General features: G+C 37.4%; 1 protein-coding gene across 6 annotated transcripts in view; it reads left to right on the plus strand.

Annotated features, from left to right (window-relative positions):
- Positions 1-25504, plus strand: part of AKT3 (AKT serine/threonine kinase 3) — a 302525-nt gene that overhangs the window by 211307 nt on the left and 65714 nt on the right. For all 6 annotated transcript variants that reach the window (XM_045982270.1, XM_045982267.1, XM_045982269.1 and 3 more), the window contains one exon: positions 19875-19997. In XM_045982270.1, coding sequence (XP_045838226.1) covers positions 19875-19997 — 123 coding nt within the window. The remainder of the gene's footprint in view (positions 1-19874; positions 19998-25504) is intronic.

Below are 25504 nucleotides of genomic sequence, written 5' to 3' on the forward strand. Positions count from 1 at the left end.
TCAGTAAGTGCGTTGTAACTACAGGTGTTCGTCTGAAGAAACCACAGGGTTTCAGTGCTGGAGGAGGACCTGCTGGGCTTGACCATATTGAGACAGTGTGTCGGGTCTGCAGTGTAGTACCTTCCTCAGGAGTTCTCAGCAATGATTTTGATTATACCTGAGAACGTATGTATGCACGTTAGAACCCATTCCATTGTAGTCCATTTGCCTGCTCAATATGAAATATTGAGTGAGCCGCTGCTGGCCAGTGGACCTCAGCAGATACAGAACTAAGGAAAACATGGTGCTTTCTTTTAAAAGATGACTGTGTGGTTGGGTTCTAGACAAGAGAATATGCATCTACTTTGTAGTGTCATTATTGCTATGATAACGCTGGTTGCCATGGGATACAGAGAATGGGCCCTTGAGTCAATCCAGAAGGAAGAGAGAAGAGAAGGAGGCAGAATGCCAGGGTAGGAAATGAAACTCTTCCTCACGTTGTTGCTAAGCTAGGACTTTCACTATACCTTCCATCACTAAGAACGAGAAGGAGAACAGTCATACGGAGGAAATACAACCTGTAGAACGTACAGGAATATGCCAGGTCTCCCCCACCTGCCCAGATGTAACATGGTGTATGGGGTGTCGGAACAAGTAGCGTCATATTAGGACAGATCTTCTCTCCCAACCAGTTTAGATTTTATCCTGAAGATAGTGGAGCATCATGGAAAACTTTCTATAAGAAAATGTTTCAGAAGGAAGACTTTGTAGCGGTATGAAGCTTGGATTGAAGAACACAGAACTGGAAACAGGGGAACTACTTGAGAGGATAGTGCATTTAGGTTTTTACTAATTTAGTCATAAACTGATAGGGTCATTAATTGAGGCAATATTAGAAGGAATAAAATTCTAATCATGTTTAAGTGCCATAATTTCCAGGATTGATTGGTTGATTGATTTTTAAAGATTTATTCATTTATTTTTGAGAGAAAAGACAGCAGGTGCAGGGGGAGAGTCACAGGAAGAGGGAAAGAAAATCGTAAGCAGACTCCGTGCTGAATGCAGAGCCTGCCATGGGGCTTGATCTCACAGCCCGTGAGGTCATGACTTGAGCTAAAACCAGGAGTCAGACGCTTAAATCAACTGAGCCATCCAGGTGCTCCTAGTATTTCCAGGATTTAATGACTAATGGAAAGAGAAAAATGTCACACGGTTTCCTGTTTGCTGCTTGGGGGGGGGGGGGATTGCATGGATACCGGGTTGTTCGAAAAATCAGGAAACAGGATGAGGAATGAGTTGTGGCGCAATCATCTTACATTTGAAGTACCTAGTGGGGCTTACAGGGAGGTAGAGTTAGGTCAGAGACAAACAGGCCTCATCAGCAGTGCCAAAACCAAAGCAGGGAAGAAATGTCCAGGGTGAGAAAAATAGGTAGAGTTAGAACATCAGTGGCCAAGAATGGTGCCTGGAGAGACCAACATTAGACATGTTGGTGATGAGAGAAGCCTCAGGAGCATCCTGGGCAGGAGGAGTCAGGCAGGAGAAGCCTGCGAACTAATTACAGTGTATTAAATAGAACAGAGTGTAGTGAATGAATCCTGCAAGATAACAAATGAAGAATGTGCATTGAATTTGACAAAGACTAGTTCCCAAGCAGATGCATGAGTTCTTCCTTTTTCTTGGGTTGATGCAAGGCATGAACGTTGGCGATAGGTTGGAATTTACAGGAGTGGGTTTGGAGCTCAAGGTTGTGAAAGTGAATTCAGGGCATCCTTGGGTAAGCAGTCATTAGGCATCTGGAGAACAAATTATAAAAGCACTCTAGTAATGTGCCCAGTGACATTGCAGCTAACATAGCCAAATCAAGTCTCTTTTTGTGGCTTCGGTATTACCAAGTTTTCCTAAAAAGGAGAAAAATAGTCTGAGGAAAAAAAAGAAAAGTAAAGTGAAAACTGACTAAGATGGTGACGGTTGGTTTAGAACGCCTCACTTGGGGGATGCCTGGCTGGCTCAGTTGGTGGATCGTGCAACTCTTGATCTTGGGGTTGTGAGTTCGAGCCCCACATTGGAGGTAGAAATTACTTAAAAATAAAATTCTTAAAATAAAATAAAAATAAAAAAATAAAACTTAGAATGCCTCTACTTAGGATTCTTCCCCCAAATCTTACTCAGCCATATTTCTTTCTGAAACTCTCAAAACCTCTCTTCAGGCTGAAAGTAAAAGTTCAGGTATCCATTAGGGGATAAAGGAAAAAAAATCACTGGGTAGAAATGTTTATTCATCTGATAAATTCTTCACAGTCCTCTCTTTGTGTGGATATAGGTGAACTAACACTTTCATTTATTCACTATTCTTGTCCATACTTAGCTCATTGTATACTATATTAATTACTTTGATAAAAATCACTCTGGTTTTTGGATATGACTTTCAGTTGCATGCCAGTCTTGAGATCATCTCATACTTATTTCAGATTTTCATTATTTGGCTGGCATTTTTGTCTTCAGTGAACCAGAATCATCTCATTTTAAATTCACATGAGGCAGAAGTCCCGGCAGTCAGCACTCTACTTCTACTTACTAATTTATGGAGGTGTGATTTGGGTGATTTTTAAATTAAAAGTATCATTTTATATTCATAGTGATAATTTTGAGAATTTTACTAAATTTATATGCCTATAAATACCTTTATTGTCAGGAGTCTGACAAGTTAATTTCTTTGCTAACTATTTTAGTTATTAATATACTATGTAGGTTAGATCAGAATTCTATTGCTTTCATCCAAAGCTTTTTCAAAAATTCCCAAGCCAAGAAGGATGCATTATAATATTCACTTTAGCACATAAAGTTGAAGGCAAAATACATTTGGGAGTATTTTTAGTGTATACTTTAGTATATACTGCATTTTAGTGTACTTCCATAATATTTCAAGCCTAGTTTTCGAAGATAAATTATTAAGCCAGTATATCACTGCATCTAAGGTAATAATTCAAAGCCTTGACTAGCTTCAATATCTGAGAGGCTTATTTTCATATCTAGAATCTCAGATGAGGAAGTGTAGGAGCTGGCCAGGCTTTGCCTCTTTCCATGATTCTTCTTCTCTGTGTGGTTATGGCATAGCACCACATTTTTAGGGTAATTTAACTTCTAGAACAAAGGTTGCATTACTCAGAGTGAGCATATCAAAAGAGTGAAAACCAAAGACACAATATATGTGCAATTGGAGACTTTGAAGAAAAAAACACAAGGCATTGCAACACGATACCTGAATATTAAAAAGTATAATCCCCCCCCAGTATAATCTCTAAACACAGTATCTAGCCATTTGTGTTGTGCATCTTTCACATAGCATATTACTTTAAAAACTCATCAAAATTATTGCATATATCAGTAGCTTGTTTCTTTTTATGGATTTGCTCCATTACGTGGTGGTATCATAATAGGCTTATACAATCACTAGTAGATAGACATTTGGGTTCTTTGCTCTTTGGGCTACTATGAAAAAAACTTGTGAATATTCCAGTACAAAACTTTGAATGGACATACGTTTTCAGTTATCTTGGGTAGATATCTAGGAATGTAATTTCTGGGTCATTTGGTATGTTCAACTTCCTAAGAAATTGCCAAATTACATTTTGCATTTCTAGAATGTTATTTAACATCATCACCACACTTGTCATGGTTAATCTTTATACTTTACCCATTTTGGTGGGTGTGTAGTGTTATCTTGTAATTTTAATTTGAACTTCCTGAACAACTAATGATATTAAGCATCTTTCTGTGTTGATTTGCTGTTTGGATATCTTCTTTTGTTAGGTTTTCTTAAAAGTGTCCTTTGAAGGACAACTCTTTTAAAGTAGGTGAAATACATTTCATCAGGTTTTGTGTGTGTGTGTATGGTTTGTGCATTTTGTGTTTAATTGAAAAGCTCTTTTCCTCACCCAAGTTTCAGATTTTCCTCCCATGTTTTCTTCTAAAAGGGTGAATAGTTTTAGCACTTACATTTAGGTTTATGATCCATTTCAAGTTAATTTTTGTATATGGTGCTATGTGAGTCAAAATTCTTCTTTTTTTCTTTTTTTTTTCCTTTTCTTTTTTTTTTTTTTTTTTTTTTTTTTGCTTTTGGATGTCTTATTTTTCCAGCATATTTGTTGAAAATACAGTCTGTTTCCCATTAAATTACCCTGACACTTCTGTCAAAAATCAGTTGACCATATACATGTGGGTGGATATCTGAACCCTCTCTTTTGTTGTGTTAGTCTGCTTCTGTCCATTCTTATGCCTGCCACACTGTCTTTAACACTTGTGTTAGAGTAAGTATTAAAATTGGGCGTTTGGGTCTTCTACTTTTGCTCTTCTTTTAAGAAATTGTTTTGACAACCTTATTTCCTTAACATTTCCATATAAATTATAGAATAAGCTTATTGATTTGTACATAAAGATCTCCTGCATTTCAGCTGGGCTTGTCTTAAATCTGTTGATCAATTTAGAGAGAATTGACCTATTAACAATATTGTGTTCTGATCCATGAGCATAGTATATCTTTCTGATTATTTAGATTTTCTTTAACTTTTTCAACAATATTATGTAGTTTTTAGTGTACAGGTCTTGAACATTTTTTGCTAAATTTATCTTGAACTATTTTATGTTTTTGATGTTATTGTTAAGTGATTGGTCTTCTAAATTTGAATTGTTGGTTGATAATATATAGAAATGCAATTGATATTTATTACCCTTAAATTTTACATTCTTGCTAAAAAAATTTTTTTTGTAAATGTGTTGAGATTCTCTGTATAGATGATCATATCATGTGAGGCCAGACACAATTTTACTTCTTTCTAATCTCATGCATTTTTTTTCTTCTTTATTCTGCTAATACCTTGAATTTTTTTGTTTGATTTTTTTTTAATGTTAAACCAATTTTGCCTTTCTTAAATAAACCCAACTTGGTTATGAGATATTTTCCTCTTGCTGTGTTGTTGAATCCAGTTTGCTGAAATTTTATTAAGAATTTTAAATATTTGTTTCTTTGTAATATTCTTTAGGTCCTTCCTCTCCCTACCCCAAGTAGTGTCTCTGGGTTTGGATTCTGGGTAGTGTTGGCCTCTTGAAATGAGTTGGGAAGCACTGCTTCCTCTTCTGTTTTCTGGTAGATTTCACCAGTGAAACTTTTGAATGAAGAGTTTTCTTTGTAGGAAGGTTTTTATAATAAATTGAAAAAATATATATATACATATATATGTATATGTATATAACCATGCCTTTTTTTTCCCTTGAGTAAGCTTTGGTAGTTTATGTATTTCCAAGAATTTGTAATTTCATCTAAAATTTTAAGTGTATTTGCTTAATATTGTTAATAATCTCTTGTTATTGCATTTGTGTCTGCAGGGAACAGTGGTTAACATCTCTCTTTTACTATTGCAATTTGTGTCTTCTCTCTTTTTATTTCTGATCATTCTTCCTAATGGTTAATAATTAATAATTTTTATGGATATTCTCAGCATTAGGTTCTATTGTTTTTCTCCTTGTTTGGAGTTGCCTATTTCATTGGTTTTTACTCTTACCTTTATTATTTCCTTCCTTTTGGCAACTTTGGGTTTAATTTGCTTTTCTTACCCTTGCTTCATAATGTGGAAACTTAAAGCTTTTATTTAAACCTTTTTTTCTTTTCTAATACAAGTATTTAATGTATAAACTATTGTTTATACATGTTAAATGTATAAATGTAGGAACCAATTTTTGTTGTATTTACGTATGAATATAGCATATTTTTAATGTTACTTATGTTTTCACATTTTTTTGTATCTTGTATCTATTCTTTTCCCAAATTTACTGATTTCTCATGCCCTAGTTTTTTGACCAATGGACTATTTAAAGATGTGTGTTTTCCAAATAAGGTTTGTTTATCATTCAGAAATTCAAGAAATGCTTATTGGGTTCTGGTCTTAGGGTGCACTGGGGTAAATAAACAGTCATATTAGAAAATAAACCCAATAAATATCATAACAGTGAGCAGAATGCTATGGTATGAGAGAGAAAAACGGAGAACCTACTTACCCTAAATTGAGTTACCTGTTTGAGGAAGTAGTGCTTAGTTTGAGACTTGGTAGCAAAACGTATGGGGAAGCAGGTGCAGACTCAGAGACCGTGGAGAGAGACGATTTGTAGCTCCCAGTTCTCGGCACCCTGATCCTTCACCAGAGATGGGTTGCATTCCTATTTTTGTCTACGCTAATAAGTTCTTTCTCTTACGCAGCTCATATTATGCTATTACAAAGGAGAATTAAAGACATTTCTTCTATTTATTTATTTATTTGTTTATTTTTATTATTTCTTATGTTCAGTTCTTCTTAATGAAATAATTATACATTTATCATCTCAAATTAATACAAATTGTAGTTTTAGTTTGATAAATAGATGATATGCCTTGGAGACGGACGACCTCCATTTAAATCTCAGCTTTACTACTGAATAGCTATGTGATGCTAGGCAAATTTTATAACATCTCCAAGCCTTAGTTTTCTCATTTCTGTGATGCAGATAGTAATTCTATTTTATAAGGATGTTTTGCGGATTATGCCCATAAGTCACTTGGTACAGTGCCCAACAAGTAGCAGTACACAAAAATGGTGCCTACTGTGGGGTGCCCGGGGGCTCAGTCAGTTAAGCATTGACTTTTGGTTTCCACTGAGGTCATGATCTCAGGGTCCTGGGATGGAGCCCCATTGGGGCTCTGCGCTCAGCGGGGCATCTGTTTAGGATTCTGTCCCTCTGCTCATTCTCCCCCAACCCCACACACACACTCTCTCTCTCTCTCTTTCTCTCAAATAAATAAATAAATAAATCTTTAAAACAATAGTGCCTATTGTGATAGTAATGGGAATAATCACTTATGTTTAATCACTTATTATATTTAGTCATCTGTAATACGGCGATAACATTATGTAGTTTTTATGATTGTTATTAGAATGTACTGTTCTTAATGCTCCAAAACGACAGTGCGTATTATTTTTCTTCTATTGGTATTGGATATAGCCCAGATATATCACATACAGCCTAATAAATACAAATATTTTAAAACAATTACCTTGAGAAATTTTATCTTTTTAAAAGTGTGTTTTATTTTCCAAATGAAGAATTATTTTAATTATAATAATGGATGGGAAATTTAAAATGATTAAAGGAAGATATTTTTTGTCTTTTGACGTCATTAAGTATTTCCAGTAGGCGACTTTTAATCCCAGAAAATTTTAACTTGTCTTGTATTACTATTTTAAAAAATTGCCTGTGTACAAGCTATGCTTTCAGAGAAATATTGGTCACCTAGTTGGTGATCTAGAATTCTTTTTACATTTTCAGACTTGTAGGATGAGGCCAAGAAGCAGACGAAGAGGGCTTGAGGCATTTAGCTGATAATTTGTAGCTAACACAGTTTCAGCCTCCAGCAACTCTGACCTTAGATCTCTGTCAGTTCTTCTGTGGTATTCTAAAGGGTTAATTTGTAGTTCAAGAAATATATATTGAACTATATTATTAAATATGACATTTTTATACTTAAGTCTTTCATAATCATTTTTGAAAAAACCTTACTTAAAAATTAAATGCAAACATTGATTACTTTGCATTAATTTTCCAGTGTGAAATAAATGCAAACTGTGAGCTTAACTTGTAAAAAGGATAAACATTATCTGGGAGATATTCTATGAAGACTTGCCTGTTAAATATAAGAATACTTTCATTTGAGCCTATAGAATTAAGTATTCAAGTGTTTATTTCATGACGTATTTAATACTGTTCCAGTTGTGTAGTATTTGCTATGGACTGAAGATTTGTGCCCCGCTCACCACAAGACTCCAATGTTGAAGCCTGACCCCCAGTGTGATGGTACCAGGATGGCGGGGTCTTTGGGAGGTGATGAGTCATGAGATGGAGCCCTTGTGAGAGGGATTAGTCCCTTAAAAGAGCGACCCCAAAGAGCGCCCTTCCACCACATGGGGATACAGCAAAAAGACAGCCATTGGTGAACTAAGAGGGAAGCTCTCACCTGACACCCAGTCTGCCAGTGCCTTGATCTTGGACTTCCCAGAACTGTGAGGAGTAAAGTTCTATTGTGTATAAGCCGCCCCCAATCTTGGGTGTTGGTTATGGAGCAGCCTGAACAGACTAAGACACTGTCACTGATTCTTTTCTCTGTGGGTGAGCCAGAGCCATTCTTTTAATCTTACGTCTTTTTACAAACCCAGGGGATGTGTTGATCCACACATGGTGCAGACATGTCTTGTTGCTTTAACTAATTAGTTGTCTTCAGAATATTCAGGTTTCAAGCTCAGTGGATGTTGTGATAACAAATATCATCACTGAAAATGAGCATATTTTGTTACTCTCTAGTTAACCCAGTGCTCCATGCAATACGTGCCCTCTCTATTACCCTCCACCTGGCTCCCCCAACCTCCCACCCCCCCACCCCATCAAAACCCTCTGGTGGTTTTTCAGAGTCCATAGTCTCTCATGGTTCATCTCCCCTTCCAGTTTCCCTCAACTCCCTCTCCCCTCCATCTCCCCATGTCCTCCATGTTATTTGTTATGCTCCACAAATAAGTGAGACCATATGATACTTGACTCTCTCTGCTTGATTTCGCTCAGCATAATCTCATAATCAGCATAATCTCTTCCGGTCCCGTCCATGTTGCTACAAAAGTTGGGTATTCGTCCTTTCTGATGGAGGCATAATACTCCATCATGTATATGGACCACATCTTCCTTATCCATTCGTCTGTTGAAGAGCATCTTGGTTCTTTCCACAGTTTGGTGACCGTGGCCATTGCTGCAATAAACATTGGGGTACAGATGGCCCTTCTTTTCACTACATCTGTATCTTTGGGGTAAATACCCAGCAGTGCAATTGCAGGGTCATAGGGAAGCTCTATTTTTAATTTCTTGAGGAATCTAGTTAACCTTTTTTTGTTTTCTACCATTACCAAGGAATGAATGAAAGTTGTACAGGTAGTATATACAAGAAGAAAAATGAGTTTAAAATCTTAGATTGCAGTGATAATTCTTAGGAAATTTTTTATTTCCAGATTTTTTTGTTTTTTGAAAAGTTACATGCATTAAATACTAAACTTTTGTACAGTGAAGAAAACCATCAATGAAATGAAAAGGCAATTTACTGAATGGAAGAAGATATTTGTAAATAATACATACGATCAGGCATTAATATCCAAAATATATTAAAAACATATACAATTTAATATAAAAATACCCAACTCCATTAAAAAATGGGCAGAGGACTTGAATAGATGTTTTTCCAAAGAAGACATGCAAGTGGCCATCAGACACATGAAAAAATGCTCAACATGATTCATCATCAGAAAATGCAACTCACAGTGACGATGGGATACCACTTCACACCCATTGGATTGGCTGTTAACAAAAACACAAAAAAATCATAAGTGTTGGTGACAATGTAGAGAAAATGGAACCCTCGTGCAGTGTTGTTGGGGATTCAAACTGGTGCAGCCACCATGGGGAACAGTATGGAAGTTTCTCAAAAAATAAAAATAGAACTATCATATGATCTAGCAAATTCCACCTCTGGATATTTACTCAGAGAAAATGAAAACACTAATTTGAAAAGATAAAACGCATCTCTCCTCTCATTGCAGCATTGTTTATAATAGCCAGGATATTTGAGAAAGCAACCTAAGTGTCTACTGATAGATGAATGGATAAAGAAGATGTGATATATATTATATGTCATATATATAATATATAATATTGTATATTACATTTATATCATATTTAGGGTATATGTTACTTTTACTTTTGTAACTTTGTATATATATGCATATCAACACAAACACTTGCATATACAACGGAACAGTACTCAGCCATAAAAAAGAACAAACTCTTGCCATTCACAACAACATGGATGGATCAGGAGGGCATTGTGCTAAATGAAATGATTCAGACAGAGAAAGATAGACAAGCTATAGATTCTACTTCGATGTGGAATCTAAAAAACAAAGCAAGTGAACAAACAAAACAAATAGATTTATAAATCTATTGGTTTTATAAATTTAGAAATTTAGAAATCTGTTGGTTACCAGAGGGAAGAGGGCAGGAAAAAAAGATTAAGAGGACTAAGATACAAACTTTGTTATAAAACAAATAAATCATGGGGATGTGATGTACAGCATAGGGCACATATGGCATATGGTGACAGATCATAGCTAGAATTATTGTGAGGACCATTTTACTATATATAAAAATATCAAGTCACTATCACTATGACATACTTCTGAAACTAGTAGGACTTTGTATGTCAATTACTCTTTGGTTAAAATAAAGAATATAACATTTTCAAAATAGATCAGTCTGTTTTCAAAATAAACATGGGTTTCCTGATGAAATACAGACTTGTTTATTTAGTAGGTTAAGATAATCTATTCACATTAGTGTCTTCCTATAGTAGGACTAAGTACAACCAACCAAAAAACATGGAGTCTTTCCCTTAAAGGAACCTAAATTTCTAAACATACGCTTTTTGGTTGAGTAGCAAGTAACTCATTACTGTTTTTGAACAAAAGGATATTCAGGTATTTTATATCATTTTATTTTGCTTCTAATGAAAATGCTTTATCTTCAAAACTGTAAGCCTTATTTTCCCTATAAATAATTACTTGAAAAGTATTTTTGAATTTCCCTTCATTCTTGACATACTTACAAAGCACGTAACACGGAATACGAGGTCTGGTGGTAAGGATGCCAAGCTCTAGGTACTTGCGTAGTCTTTCTCTTTTCCTTGTGCCTCTGCCAAGAAAAGCAAATTAATAGAGCATTAAATTTGTCACAAGGGTTAAGGTACACGTATTTGACAGCTTTGTAAGGTTTTCTCCTATTATAAATGTAACATCTGAACATTCATTGCAGACATCAAAAAGCCAAAAAGTTATTTCAATTCAGTTGAAAAATGTATTGACTGCTACAGGCTAGTTACTGCGCTGTGTACTTGGTCTATGATGGGAATAAGACAGATGGTCTCTGTATTTAAGGAAATCTTAGTGTTTTGGGGAATTAATATTAAACAAATAATTACAAGTAATTTTCAAGGTATAAAACAGAAGATGAAAACTACTCTAAATCTCACCATCTAGCAATAATTGCTATTACTGCCTTAATATATTTTCCTGTTTGTATACTGTACACAGGTTCCATTTTATTTGGTGTTATAAAATACTCATTGTCTGGTGATTAATTATGTAGATACATGCTAATTTATTAAATCCTGTCCAAATTTTTTGAACATTTAGATTGTTTCCATTACTTAACTTTGCTTAGGTATACTCTACATACAATAAAATGTGCCCACTTTAAATATACGTGAATTTTTAAAAATTTAAAAATTCTTAATTTTTAAAATTATGAAAATCATGTGAAATTTGACAAACGTCTATGTGCATGGAGTTCCCATTATAATAAAGATGTGGACCATTTCCATAGCTTCAAAAAGTTCTGCCATGCCATCTGTCACCCAGTCCCCCAAACCACACCTGGCCCAAGGCAACCACTGACCTGCCTTCTGACCTAAAGGTTTGATTTACCATTTCTGAAATTTCTTCGAAATGGAATCATACAATATATGTTGTTCTGTGTGTCTTTTTCTCAGCCCAGTTGTTGCATTTCTCCCAAGCTTGTTCCATTTCTGGCTGAGTAGGTGATGCACGCATGGCCGTAGGAAGGCTTGTTAATCTACCTGGCTCTTCGTGTGCATTTGGATTAATTCCAGTTACTGCCTAATAATAAAGGGGATATGCACATTCATGGGCCAGTTTTCTTTTCTCTCGGGTAAATACTGAGCAGTATCATTGCTGAGTTTATAGTAAGCACATGTTTATGTTTTTAAAAAATTCCAACACTGTTTTCTAAAGTAGTGGTGTCATTGGCTTTTCCAGTATTGATGTCGTAGAATTCTGGTGCTTCCACATTCTCACTGACACTTGGTGGGGTCAGGCTTTTTAACTTAGTTATTCTAGTCCGTATATAGAAGTGTAATAGTATAGTTTTAAGTTCCATTGGTCTGATGCTTAATGATACTAAATATCTTTTCACACACTTCTTGGCTGTTCACATATATTTTTTGTGACCTGTCCCAATATTTTGCCTATTTATTAATTGGGTTGTTTTCTTATTGTATTCTAAGAGTTATAAGTAGTCTGCCCAATATATCACAAATAATTTCTCCTGTACTGTATCTTGTCTTTTCATCGTTTTCTTGCTATTTTTTGACAACAGTAGCTTTTAATTTTAAAGCCCCGATTTATCAATTCTTGTGTTTTCTGATTTTTATATTTTTGGTCTACTACCTAAGAAATGTTACCCTAAGTCACAAATATTTTCTTTTAGAAACTTTTATAGTTGTACCTGCAACATTTAGGTCTATGACCCATTTTAATTTGATTTTTATGTTTACAGTAAGATAAGGATTGAGGTTCATTTTTTTTTCCCCCTTATGAATATCCTGTTTCTCTGGCATCTTTTGTTGGAGAGGCTGTACTCTGACTTTGACACCTTTGTCAAAAATCGATGCCATATATTTGTTTCTGGACTCCCTGTTACATCCATCAATTGATGTGTCTTTCCTTACACCAATACCATACTGACTTGATTGTTACAGCTTTAAAGTATATCTTACAATCAGGAAGTGCACTGTGGTTTCTCAGAATTGTTGTGGCCCTTCAAGATCCTATGCATTTCCTGTCGGTTTAGTATCAGCTTCTTAATCTCTTCTTAATCTTTTCCGAAAAGCCTGCTGGGACTGTGATGGGATTGCTTTGAGCTTATAGATTAGTTTAGGGAGAACAGACCTGTCAGTAACATTTGTGTTCTGATCCATGCACTCAGTGTATCTGTTCACTTAACGGCTTCTCTAAGTTCTAGTAAAACGTTTTGTGAGGGGTGCCTGGGTGGCTCAGTGGGTTAAGACTCTGCCTTCAGCTCAAGTCATGATCTCAGGGTCCTGGGATCAAGCCCCGCATCGGGCTCCCTGCTCGGCGGGGAGCCTGCTTCCCCCTCTCTCTTTGCCTGCCTCTCTGCCTACTTGTGATCTCTGTCTGTCAAATAAATAAATAAAATCTTTAAAAAAAAAAGTTTTATGTTTTTTCATATATAGGTCTTGCATAACTTTTTTCAGTTTCTCCTTACATGTTTCTATTGTGTTTTCATTGCCAGTTGTTTGTTGCTAGCATATAAAACATATTGTTGCTAGCATATAAAACTGATTTTTTGTGTACTCCTGTTGTATCCGACAGCCTTTTGAATCTCACAAGTTTTATGATTTCTTTTTGTAAATTTCTTTGGAATTTCTGTGTAGACAATCTTTCTGTCTGTGAATAAAGGCAGTTAACTTCTATTCCAATCAGTATGACATTTATATATTTGTCTGTCTGTCTACACCATATTTCACTTGACTAGAACTCCTGCACATGCCAAATGAAAGAAGTGAGCATCCTTGTTCCCAGACATGGGGAAAAGAGATTCAGTCCGTCATTATCAAATGTGATGTCAGCTGTACATTTTTAGATGCCTTTTATCAGGTTGAGGAAGTTCTCTCTTGTTGCTGGTTTGTCAGGAGATTTTAGTATCAATAGCCATTGAGTTGTTTTAAAAGCTGCTTTTGCATCATTTGAGGTGATCATATGGTCTTCCCTTTTTCAGTCTGTTAATATGGCAGATTACATTGGTTTCAAATGTTAATCTAGTCTTTCATTCTTGGGATTAACCATCACTGGTCATGATGTAGTATTATCTTTGGTTGGATATGATTTGGTCAAGTTTTGTTAAGTCTTCTTACACCTATGATTATGAGGGAATATCGATACCATTTCATGTAATGTTTGAGAGGTATTTCCTCCTGTTTTCTGTAAGTATTTGCATGAAATTGTTATTCCCTCTTTTTTAGGAGTTTGGTAGAATTCACTATCAAACTAGGGGGAAGAATTTTTTGAGTTGGTTTTTAAATACAAACTCATGGGGCGCCTGGGTGGCTCAGTGGGTTAAAGCCTCTGCCTTCGGCTCAGGTCATGATCCCAGGGGTCCTGGGATCAAGCCCCGCATCCGGCTCTCTGTTCCGCAGGGAGCCTGCTTCCTCCTCTCTCTCTGCCTGCCTCTCTGCCTAGTTGTGATTTCTCTCTGTCAAATAAATAAATAAATAAATAAATAAATAAATAAAAAAATACAAACTCATATTTAACTTAACACATTTTTTGAAGATTTTAAAGGTTTATTTATTTACAGACAGGAGATAGTGGCCTTAGTGTGGAAAAGGGAAGAGGGAGAGAGAGAATTTCGAGCAGACTCCCTGCTGAGTTTGGTGGTGGACACAGGGTTCCATCTCATGTCCCTGAGATCGTGACCCGAGCCGACAACAGGAGTCAGACACTCAACCGTCGGAGCCACCCTGGCGCTCCTAACTTGTCTCTTTTTATATTCAAGGTAGGCTATACCATCTCACATATCCTAGGACCCTTCCACCAGCACACCTTCATTTTCCCCCTTCAAGGTTTTGTGCTGTTGTTAATACATTTTCACCTTTACGTGTGCTACGAATGCCACGATGCATTTTTTTTTTCTGTTTTAGACCAACACTGTCTTTTAAAGAGATCAAAAACATAAGAAAAGCCAACATATATTAGCCCACAAAGTTATGATTTGCAGTCCTTGTGTAGCCTCAGCTTTTCATCTGGTACCATTTTGCACTAGCCTGAAGCATTACCTTGAACATTTATAGTGCAGTGCAGTGTTTCTGATGATTTCCCTAACCTTTTGCATGTCCCCAAAAGTCTTTATTTTGCCGTCATTTTTGGAAAGCTATTTTAGCTGTGTATAAAATTGTAGTTTGCTAGTTCTATATTTAATTACTACAAAGATGCCTCTCCTCTTTCTGTGGTTTGCACAGTTTCTGACAAGTCGTCTGCTCTCATTCTTTGTTCCATGTGCTTACTGAGTCCCCCCGTCCTGTTATGCTTTCCTTTTAGCACTTGCTCTCAGCTATTTAATTATGATGTGCCTTGTAGGATTTTCTTCACATTTCTTTCTGTTGGGTTTTTTTTTAAGCCTTTGTGAATTTGTAGGCTTATAGTTTTCATCAAATTTGAAAACTTTTTGGTTATTTAAGTATTTTTTTTCTGTTCTTTCATTTCTCGTGTCCTATCCCAAGAGTGTACTTACGCATCTTTTAACCTGCAGGATACTGTCCTACAGTTTATTAATGCTCGGTTCATCGTTTCCATTATTGTTTTCCTGTCTTTAATTTTAGATTTGTTTGCTGTGTCTTCAAGTCTGTTATCTTTGGGTTTTTTTCCTCTAGGGTCTAGCAAGGTGATAATTCAATCCCGTTTTTCATTTTTCATCTAGGACATCTCAGACTTTATCTCTTCGAGTTTTATTTGGGACTTTGTTTTTCTTATACCTCCCATTTATTTCCCTGTTATGCTTCTCTCCCTACCTTGAGGCTATATCTTAATAGCTGCTTTATCACGGTATTCTTCTATTCTGTGTCTATGTCACTGAGTCTGTTTCCATTCATTGATTTTTCTCCAGTAATGGGTTATAATTTCCTTGTTCTTCTCATGCTAGGTTGGTCTGACTCATAAGCAGTGATCTTTTCCAGGCTAGCTTTTAGGCCAAGCCTGGCCACCCTGGCCTTTGTGCTAAAGAGGCAGTTAACTGCCCAGTCACTCCTAGCCACCACCACGTCTCTTAGGAAGCCTTTCCGTCCCGCTGGTTGAGGAGGCAAAGTACTTTGAGCTCGTGCGAGCCTGCGATCACTACATCTGACCTCTTCCATTGTCTCTTTCCCTGGCCTCAATATTTTCCTCACATACATGTGCTTCCTCTTTGATGGATTTTCCCACTGGATGCAGAATTTTAAGATATGTTTTTTCATTTAGCCATTGGGATGTATAGTTCCATTGCCTTTTTGCCCCTGTAGCCTCTAGAAGGCGGAGGATTATTCTCCTGTTTGTTCCTCTGTATGTGATGTTTCTCCCCGCTCAGTATTTTTAAAGGGTTTTCTGTCACTGGTTTTTCTGTGATTTGAATGTGCTCTGCCTTCTTATGTTCCAATTATTCGTGCATGTTTATGAGTCTTCATCATATTGGGATTCATCAAGACACACAGATTTATGCATTTGTTATTATTTTTTGTCTCTAAAAGTCCCATTTATTTCTACTTATATTTTCCTTTCTCGTTTCTTTCTTTTCGTGAACTGTTTTAAAGTCAGTCTTATTAATTCCCTCATCTGCTGTTCTTAAGGTCTTTTAAAGACTGATTTTTCTCTTGGTTACGGGTTATATTTCCTACATCTCCTTGTGTCTAGTAATTGTTGACAGATACCAGATCACTGGAATTTTACACGAATGCCTGGATTTTGTTGTCTTCTCTGTATTTGCTAGCTTTTGTGGGTTTATCTTTGACTGTTTTTGAAATGTCTCCTCAATGCCTGGCTATTCCGTGATGACGCGGTTCTGACTGGTCAGAAATTGGATGTGTCTCAGCTCTGAGTGAGCTCCGGGAATCACTGGGCATGCAGACCTCCATTTGTTCTCTGCTTGTTCTCGCAGACTTTAACCTTACACGCGCATTGCTTGTACTCTGCAGCAGACTCGACTGTGGATTTTGTGTAGTTTCTTTCTCACTGGGGCTCATCCTGTCCTGCAAATACCATTTACCTCATCCTCCGCGGAGTCTGCTTTTCACTCTCCAACAGTGAGACCTGGGTTATGCTTGGGATCAGTCCTTTCCTGCCGGTATGTTCCATAAAGTGCCCTCGGACAGAAGGCGGCTGGTTTTAGGGCTCACTCATTTGTTTCTCTCTTCGCAAAGATCTTGGTCCTGTACTGCCCATTGTCCAGTAGCTAAAGAGAATTCTGTTAGATACTTTTCCCAGTTGTCATTTTGTTGTTCTTGTTTTATGTGTTTTTGCCCAGTTGTGTACAGCAAGAGGGTAAGTCTGGTCCCATGAACTTTTTAATCCTTATCTTCTAGTTAAAATTTTAATTAGTTTAATATTTTATATTTAACTATGACTATATCAGGGATTTATTTTGATACAATATTAGATGAAAATCTAATTTTTCAAATAGTATGAAGACTGTTTTTGCATTTTTTTTCATATATACTGCTACAGAGGATATCCTTTTGTCAAAGACTTCTGCATTTCCCTTTTTAAAAGGAAATTTCTAAAGAAGGAACTATGGCACTTTAAAAATTATCTTAGTATCTATTGCTAATTGCTCTGTGAAGAGTTGCTCTCTGCTTACACTCCAGCTACCAGTGTATAAAGATACTCATCTCCCAACCCTTTCAGTGACAGTGCTCTTTCTGGATATGCTAAATTGTCTCTTTATGTTTTTATCTTGCTCTCATTGATTATTGTAAGATGGCATGTTTTCATGAACTATATTCATTTGTATTCCTCTCATTTTAATTATCTATGTCCTTTCCCCTTTTCCCCTTGTGTTTTAGTCTTTTACTATTTTATTTGATTTCTCTACATCTGTATGCCATCTTTTTCTCTAACTAGTGCCCAACACAGTGACTTTAAAATAATTAATACTCACTAAATGGAAAGTTGATTCAAAGCCAAGGTAGAAACTGAGACGGAATACCAAGAGATTTAGGTAGAAAATCAGGAGAGAGATGTATCACCAAAGCCAAGGCACATGTTCAAGGAGGAGGCCAACAGCCAATGTTCTCAGGTCCAGACCAGGAAGAAGGGCAAACTATAAATAGGTCATTGGATTTGGCAATTAAGAGATAGATCCTTGGTTAATCTTAGCAAGAACCAGTTCTATAAGGTAACAAGGGTAGACATGAGAGGACAGCACATTGAGAAATAGAGTTCTTCTCCTTGAGCATCATTTTTTTAGCTGATATTTATATAGAAATTTGGCTGGGAGTCAAATTGAAGAATATGGTCCAAATAGATCTAGAAGCCTTCATGTATTATATTGATTTAGGGAGGATCTATATCTTTTATACAATAGATAAGTAAGTAGTAGGCTTAACATTATTTTTGAAAAATTTAGAAAGCTAAACAATATTTTCATCCCATTAGAGGATTGCCATAAAATTACATAGAGATCACAGGGGTTCCTTCATCCAAGTTAGTGGTATTTTGAATAAAGCATGGCAGAAGTTATTTTGACCCAGATATTTTTTAGAATGGCTTTACTAATGATACATGCTTCTTTCTACTTCTTATCCTCATTTGGATGGTAATACATTAAGAAAATATATCTGCCTATATAAAATGAATAAATCTTGAGATATCCCTGAGTAATTGTATGTATTGGTTTGATTCTTGGCATACTATCTTGGATCATTTGTAAGACATATTTACCATTTCTGCAGTCAGAATTCCTTTGATAGTTGATGATTTATTATAGCTTGAATTGACAACTTTTTTGTTTCTTAGTATTAACTTAAAATGATGATGGAGTTCCAATCAGGAACATCTTAGATTTGATAAAATATGACAAGATAGTAGAGAGCATTAGAATTTAGAGACTATCTGCCAAGTATTTTAGTTTTACTATAACTAATGTTAAGCCAATCTTTTTTTTTTTTTTTTGCAATTGTTAAGTCATATTCCCTCCTGATCTTTATTGTGACAAGTGGGTTATGGATAAAATAGATCTTAAAATAATGATAGACTCTTCAGTGGAGGTGGAAAAAAGGAAGAAATCTGTCAGAAGAAATCTGTTTTTATGTTGCTTCAATTATGATTTGGTGTGTGAGGAACAAGTCTTTATTAACCATCATTCTTAGACATTTGTTGGAGCGCCAAGAGTCCATAGTCCATGTGAAGGTGTAGTTAATTTCTGATCTTGTAGTCCAGGATACACTGATGGGTTCTTTTCTTTAATCACAGACGTGTATTGAGTACCCACAGTGATATCTAGCCATGTACCCAGCACCATCAAGATCTTTCATTGTTCTTGGCAGATTTCTTAATACAATGAAACAGTACATTGAAAGTCAATTCATAGTGCCGGGAACCTGCTCCTTCCCCATATGCGTTATTGAACTGAGATGAGATGGGCAGTTTTGTAAATAGGGAGCGAGTCTAAATGCAGAGCTGAGCATGTGGCTGCAGTGAGCTCCCAGGAAATGTCTGTTGACTGCGGAGTGGTCTGTCCTGTAGGTGATGAAGAGAAGTGAATGAGCGTGTGGTTTAAATGGTTATATGAGGGGAGGTTGGTGTTGTGGTTATTACTGAAGTAAGGAGAGGTCACGGCAGCTTCTCAGTCCTTTTGGCCATTACTAAAGTGAAATCTTGAAGCCTTATGGTTTGTCGTTGTAGAAAACCTTGATTCAAACTTTGAAAACATTTCTAGAGATCCGAGGAAGCCAGGATGCTTGTAGAATGTAACAAGCTCCCATCCATCAGTTTTGGCAAATCAGCAGTCCTTTCTTTGAAATCAAATGTAAATCAAATAATTAAGTAGAAATATTACATCTCTGTTGTGTACATTTATTTTAATCATGTCTCAGTGCCTCATCCTTGAAAGAGTGAAGCAACAGTATAGCGAGGGGAAAATGCAGTCTGATGATGCATACTTTTTTCCTCGAGTAACTGAAGGTTAAATGGGTAGCAAGCAGAATGCCTTAAACAAGATTGGTATATTGATTAAAACGCTGATTTAACAGCTCGCAGTCTCCCCTTGGAAACCTGGAGAAGATAAGCCAGCTGCTGTGTAAGAGTGCTCCATGTCCGCTGAGAGTACACTATCTATCATCACAATATGGTGATGAGAGGTGTTTTATGTTTGTGTTAATTTCCCCCACTAAATCAGTAATTATTACAATCCTGTCCCTGCTGTTTACCCTGCAGCTGTTTTTCCATTTGTCGAGAGAGCGGGTGTTCTCCGAGGACCGCACACGTTTCTATGGTGCAGAAATTGTCTCTGCTTTGGACTATCTACATTCCGGAAAGATTGTGTACCGTGATCTCAAGGTAAAAAAAAAAAAAAAAGTAATCAAAATTTGTTTTTGCAGAGACTATAGGGACAAACACAAAGTAATTACAAAGTTACACAGTTTGGAGAAAAGCAGATTTAGTTGGGAAAAAAAAGCAGTCTGTTTAAGAACGTAGTTCATTGCATTTGACAGGAATTCCATTCACTGATATGGACGTAGGTCCTTCATGTCTGAGTTTTTGACGTGCGCCGTAATTTCTGCTTGACAGCTTTGACCTGCCCATGACAGTTTCATTTTTCTGGAAAGTTACGAGCAATGGTAAACATCCAATTAGGAGTCAAGTGACTTTGCCAGGGACATTCTAAAGTAAATTTCATTATTACATTCTACTGTCCTGTGATGTGTTACAGAGAAACTTTTATCATACGTAAGATATTTCTCGTGGGGGCAAGTATTTAATTTGATTTTGGTCTTCACTTTGTGGTGGGTTTAAATACCAGGAGCATTTTAATACAGCCTTTTTGATTCGTTCGTTTTCCATTTCAAAAAGCGCCATGTTGTTTTTTGGACAGTAGTGACTTGACTTCTCTGAGTTCCTTCCTGATGAGACCCTCGGAATAGCTCAGGGGTTGGCATACTTTCTGTAAGGTCCAGAAAGGCTTGGGTGCCCGTAGTCACTTCTGTAATTCCTCTGCTCCGCTCCTGTAGGACGGTAGATGCCTGAGCTAGAACTTTATTTACCAAAAGAAGCAGTAGGCTAGCTTTGCTCATGAGCCATAGTTTGCTGAGCCCTGGAGTAGCTCATAGAAGGTCGTCGTGAAGCTCATGACACTGTTTTGAATTAGATTGGCCTTGTTACGGAAATGTGCCCCGTGACGCATTTTGAACACATTCTAAATGTGACTCTCGTACTTGTGTAAAAAGTAAATCATACAGTAATCTTGACTTACTAAGATTTGATACAGAGTTGCTTAATTTAGTAAATATTAGTTCACTTAAAGTATGATTTGATTTGGAGAAATCGAAATCTTTTATGAAATCCCATCTGTATGAAATATATCTCCATACCCTAAAAGAAATCACAGTTACCCCTCGCTCCTGCTTCACGCCTTTTAAACACCTGTGGTTCCTAAGTTAACTTAGCACTTGTCTGGTTCTCTCAGGGTTTTGTTGTCATGTACCTTTAGGCTGTGAATGACCCTAAGGCATTCCTCTCACAAAGTACTATCTGTACGCAGACAGTGAGATTTATAGTATGTGTGTTTGTATGACATATTATGCGTTCAAGTTTAAAAGAAGCTATAAATATTAGGAAAAATGAACTATGCAGCTCTGAACCACCAGATCGGGGATGAGCTGATGTCCAAACGCTAAAGTGCACCAGAGATCAAGAGTATGATTATACTTAGCCTGAAGTCTTTATAACAGGAATGTGACAGAATTAAGCCCCTGTAGTTTAGGTCTGTGTGGCCAAGTAATCCGATGATGTTTACATGTCTTGAATCTAGATGTTTCTTCAAGAAAGTAGTTCCATGGCATGATGAAACTTACAAGTTAGGTTGCATTTCCAGACTTACTTAGAAATAGTTAGCTCTCCTCTGAGGCTGCTCTCCCCTTGCTTGAAATGTTATCTTTTATGGATTCTAGTTGTAGGAAAAAAGTGGGGTGTTTCCTCGATTTAAGGAAGTGAGAATCATTTGGAGGGACTCAGTAACTTTCAAAATGCTTGAGCTGGAAGCAGGAACTATTAACCTAAAGAAACAAGGGAAAGAATGCCCATTTGATCACCAGGATCGATTAAGGAATGATATAATGGGAATGGTCTTGGTCAGTAGTCTTTGTTAATCATTCCTTCTTTAATTCTTTAAACAAAATTCTTAAACAGAATTTTGGTATGTATGAATACCAGACCATGCAGTTATCATACGCATATCCACTGACTTCACTAGACAGTGAGGTGGTCTCTGCTCTCTTAAGTTTACTTTTTTAAAATATAGTATTTAGCTTCATTATTAAAATATAGTATTTAATATAGTATTAACTTCAGATCTAAGTAATTATATAACACAGGACAGAAGCCACACAAACTCACACCAGGAAGAATACACGTAATGTTGTGCTCGTTTCGGCAGCACATATACTAAGAATACATGTAACGTTAAAAGCCACGCATTCAGATTTATATAAGTGTTACTGGTATCCGTAGCGCACAGGCTTACGTGTAATAGAATGAGATCCCGTAGCTGGACCGACATTTCAGGTTGTTCCATACTCGACAGGTGAGGTCATGGAAACCCGGAAGTCTAGCACGTGTCTTACTTGAAGTCCAGGACTAAGTTGGTGACATGGGCAAGATTACGGAAACCATGAATCCTAGCTCCACGCCCGTTGTCCTGCTCCTTACACACCCTTCTGCCTTTCTAGAGTTGAAATCTTCGTGGAGAAGGAATGCATTAGATTAACTCTGAGATCTTTGCAAATCTAAAAGTCAAATGAAGCTGCTAAATATGTGAGATTGGATGTTTTGAATACATTTACACAGATACATTAAAAACCGCATCATCAGAACTGATTTAGGTACCAGTTTAATTTATCAGGCTCAGATTTCTCTTGATCCTCAACTTACTAATGACCTCATGTTTATTCGAATGCAAATGCATCTGATGCCCGTCATAGCTGTGCCTCCCAAGAAAATCCGTATCTGTTTGCTGACGCCCCATTTATCATGGGAGGGCAAGCCTTACTTCATGTGCAAGTTAATTTAAGATATTTTATCAGTTCAGAGTTCCTAATAAGTTGGTGCTCATGACAGCAGATAAATTACTACGATCTTTGTGACGCTTCTGAAAGCAGGTTTGCTTAATTTATCAGTATTTGCCATAACACAAATTTCTCTCTTAGGACTCAGATCCCTTGTGATTACTTAGGCGAAACTAGTGTATTTTCATGAGAGCATCAAAATGTGAAGAAATCCCTTTTAAGATTCTGTCAGCAATGCAAAATATATTGAAATCTTCCTTTCTGCTTAGTTCTTACTTTGCAGGTGAAAGCTTTCTTTTCAAAGCCCACACCATCCCAGTACAGAATAGGCTGAATGGCGGGCGTATGCCAAGGTGCATATAAGGATTCCGGCGTTCTTGAAGATTCAATTTCTCCGGGAGTTTGTAACAGGGCAAGAAAGGGCAGAAAATCACATATAAATCGCTACAATATTCTATTGGTGATTCATCTAATCTTATTTTCTACCTACTTAGAGAGTTTAGTGGTTAATGTAACCATTTACATTATTAGCATGACAAAAACCAACAAAGAGATTTAGGTAATTTCCGGGTCTCCGTGCGGGCCCAGAACGATGAGCTGCGAGTCTTCCCGGGCTTCATCCGCTGCCCGACACGTGCCCCAGACAAACCCGCAGTCTGACCACAAACCGGCTTCTTTTTGCTTTACCTACAGTCTCGGGACTCCTCGCCCAGCTCCCACTTCTCACCTGTCACTCCGGATTCTCTCTTCTATAAAAATCTTAAGCCACTGCTATTAAGAACCCCTTTACCCTCTAAAATTACATTGTACCACTGGGCTGCATTCCTTATGTGTAGTCTAGTTCTTAAGCAGCCTGGCCCCCGAAGTGCGGTCCCCCCCCGTTGTGCAGTAGCAGCCATCTCCAGCCGAGGCAGCAACGTAAGTGGAGCCGTGTTTTCCTTCAGTATTTCCATACACTCTCTAAAGTTCAGGGTTAAGGTCCTGCAGGTCAACTTGTATGACATGTTGGCACTTTGATGGCCGTAAACCCGAGAAGGCGGTGAGCAAGGACAGATTTCCTGACTGCGTTCTCGGGCAGGAGGCAGTCTGGGTACCACACATCGGGTTTGGTGTAACGGTGCCAGAATGGGGCGCAAGACGGAGTGAAGGGGATTGTCCGTACCTGCTCCGACAGCCATCAGAGCCCTTAGGAACTGCAGATTTCATTCCTCTGTTTAATCACAGTGCCAGCCACTTAAATAAAATGAAACCTAAGAGATATGTATGGTAGCTAGATAGTAGAATGCGTGTCTATATTATAATATTAGGGAGGGTACAAAACTTACCAGCCTGATGTACATCAGAGCAAAGCTTCCCAGCCTGTGCACCACAGATGGGTTCCAGGGGACCCAAGCCTTCAGGCTTCCGGGCCAGTCAGATCTGGCCTCAAGCAGCTTGTCCGCCAATGCTGCTCACGCCCGACAAATTTCATTTTTTATTGTACTGGGAAGTGTTGAGAAGCACTGTATTAAAGACAACAAGGATTTTTAGAGTTTAGTTTTATGCTAGGCACCAGCAAGAACAAGAAGGAGCAGAGTACTTTCTTGCTATGATTTCTTGTCCACAAAGCATAGAGGGAAAAAAGATGTCAAAATCTACTACATTTTTTTGTATATGCACTGAATTAAGACCTTCTATCAGATAATGGCTGTCTGCTTCTGCAGGGGAAAAGACATTGCCTTTTTTTTTTTTAATTTTATTTATTTATTTGACAGAGAGAGATCACAAGTAGGCAGAGAGGCAGGCAGAGAGAGAGGTGGAAGCAGGCTCTCTGCTGAGCAGAGAGCCCGATGTGGGGCTCGATCCCAGGACCCTGAGATCATGACCTGAGCCGAAGGCAGAGGCTTAACCCACTGAGCCACCCAGGCGCCCCGACATTGCCTTTTTTTAATGGGAACTCTTTGAGCTATAGGTAAATATTTTCTCTCTCCTCAAAGAATGAACTGTTAGAACGTAACCCTCTCTAACTGGACAGACAGCAAGCATCACTTGGATTTTCATATATAATCTTTTCTCTCAAACCTCCTATTTGATTTTGTCATTGCTTTTGCCTGTGGATGCATCCGTGCAGCGTAAACATAATGCCTGCCCTCAGTCTCGGAAACTAAGACTGATTGGAGGTAGAAGCAGATGGATTTGGAATTTATAAACAGAGAGGACCCGAGCAGTCAGCACCATGGGGTATTCTGGGCTTCGCAGCCCATGCAAGCTAGGAGAGCTGTGAGATTGAGGGAAGAGAATCAAGGAGAGATCATTTGTAATTATTTCATTTCTCCTTGGCACAGAATGTTCAACTAAATCCCCTTTAGTGTTTAATGCATGGAGGAAGTGATTTCCAGGTGATTTTTGATCCACTCTAAGCCATTGATCTGCTTTGAAAAGACTTCCAGGTGATTCCGTACAAGCTCCACATTTCTTAATCACGAAGCTGATGGTTCTTCACATTCCACAGAAACTTGGTTATGCATCTGTGTCGAATTATTATTTATTTTTTAACAAGACTGGATGTTCGGTTGCCCCGATGTGTCCTTATCCAAGACTAGGTTTGAGGAAATCCTTTCTGTAAAGTGGTACGTCTCTGACGACTGTTGATACTTTTTAATGGATAAGTTGTATTTGTCAGTCATGCTTGGTAAAATGACATTTCAGGATGTCCAGAGAGCAAAAGTAATTGATGGGAGAAGGTGGACACCGTTTAAAAACTGGCTCAAAAAATACGAAGTATTTATGTTTTGTTGTTTTATT

This window comes from Meles meles, chromosome 17 (assembly GCF_922984935.1).
Source record: "Meles meles chromosome 17, mMelMel3.1 paternal haplotype, whole genome shotgun sequence".
NCBI lineage: Eukaryota > Metazoa > Chordata > Mammalia > Carnivora > Mustelidae > Meles > Meles meles.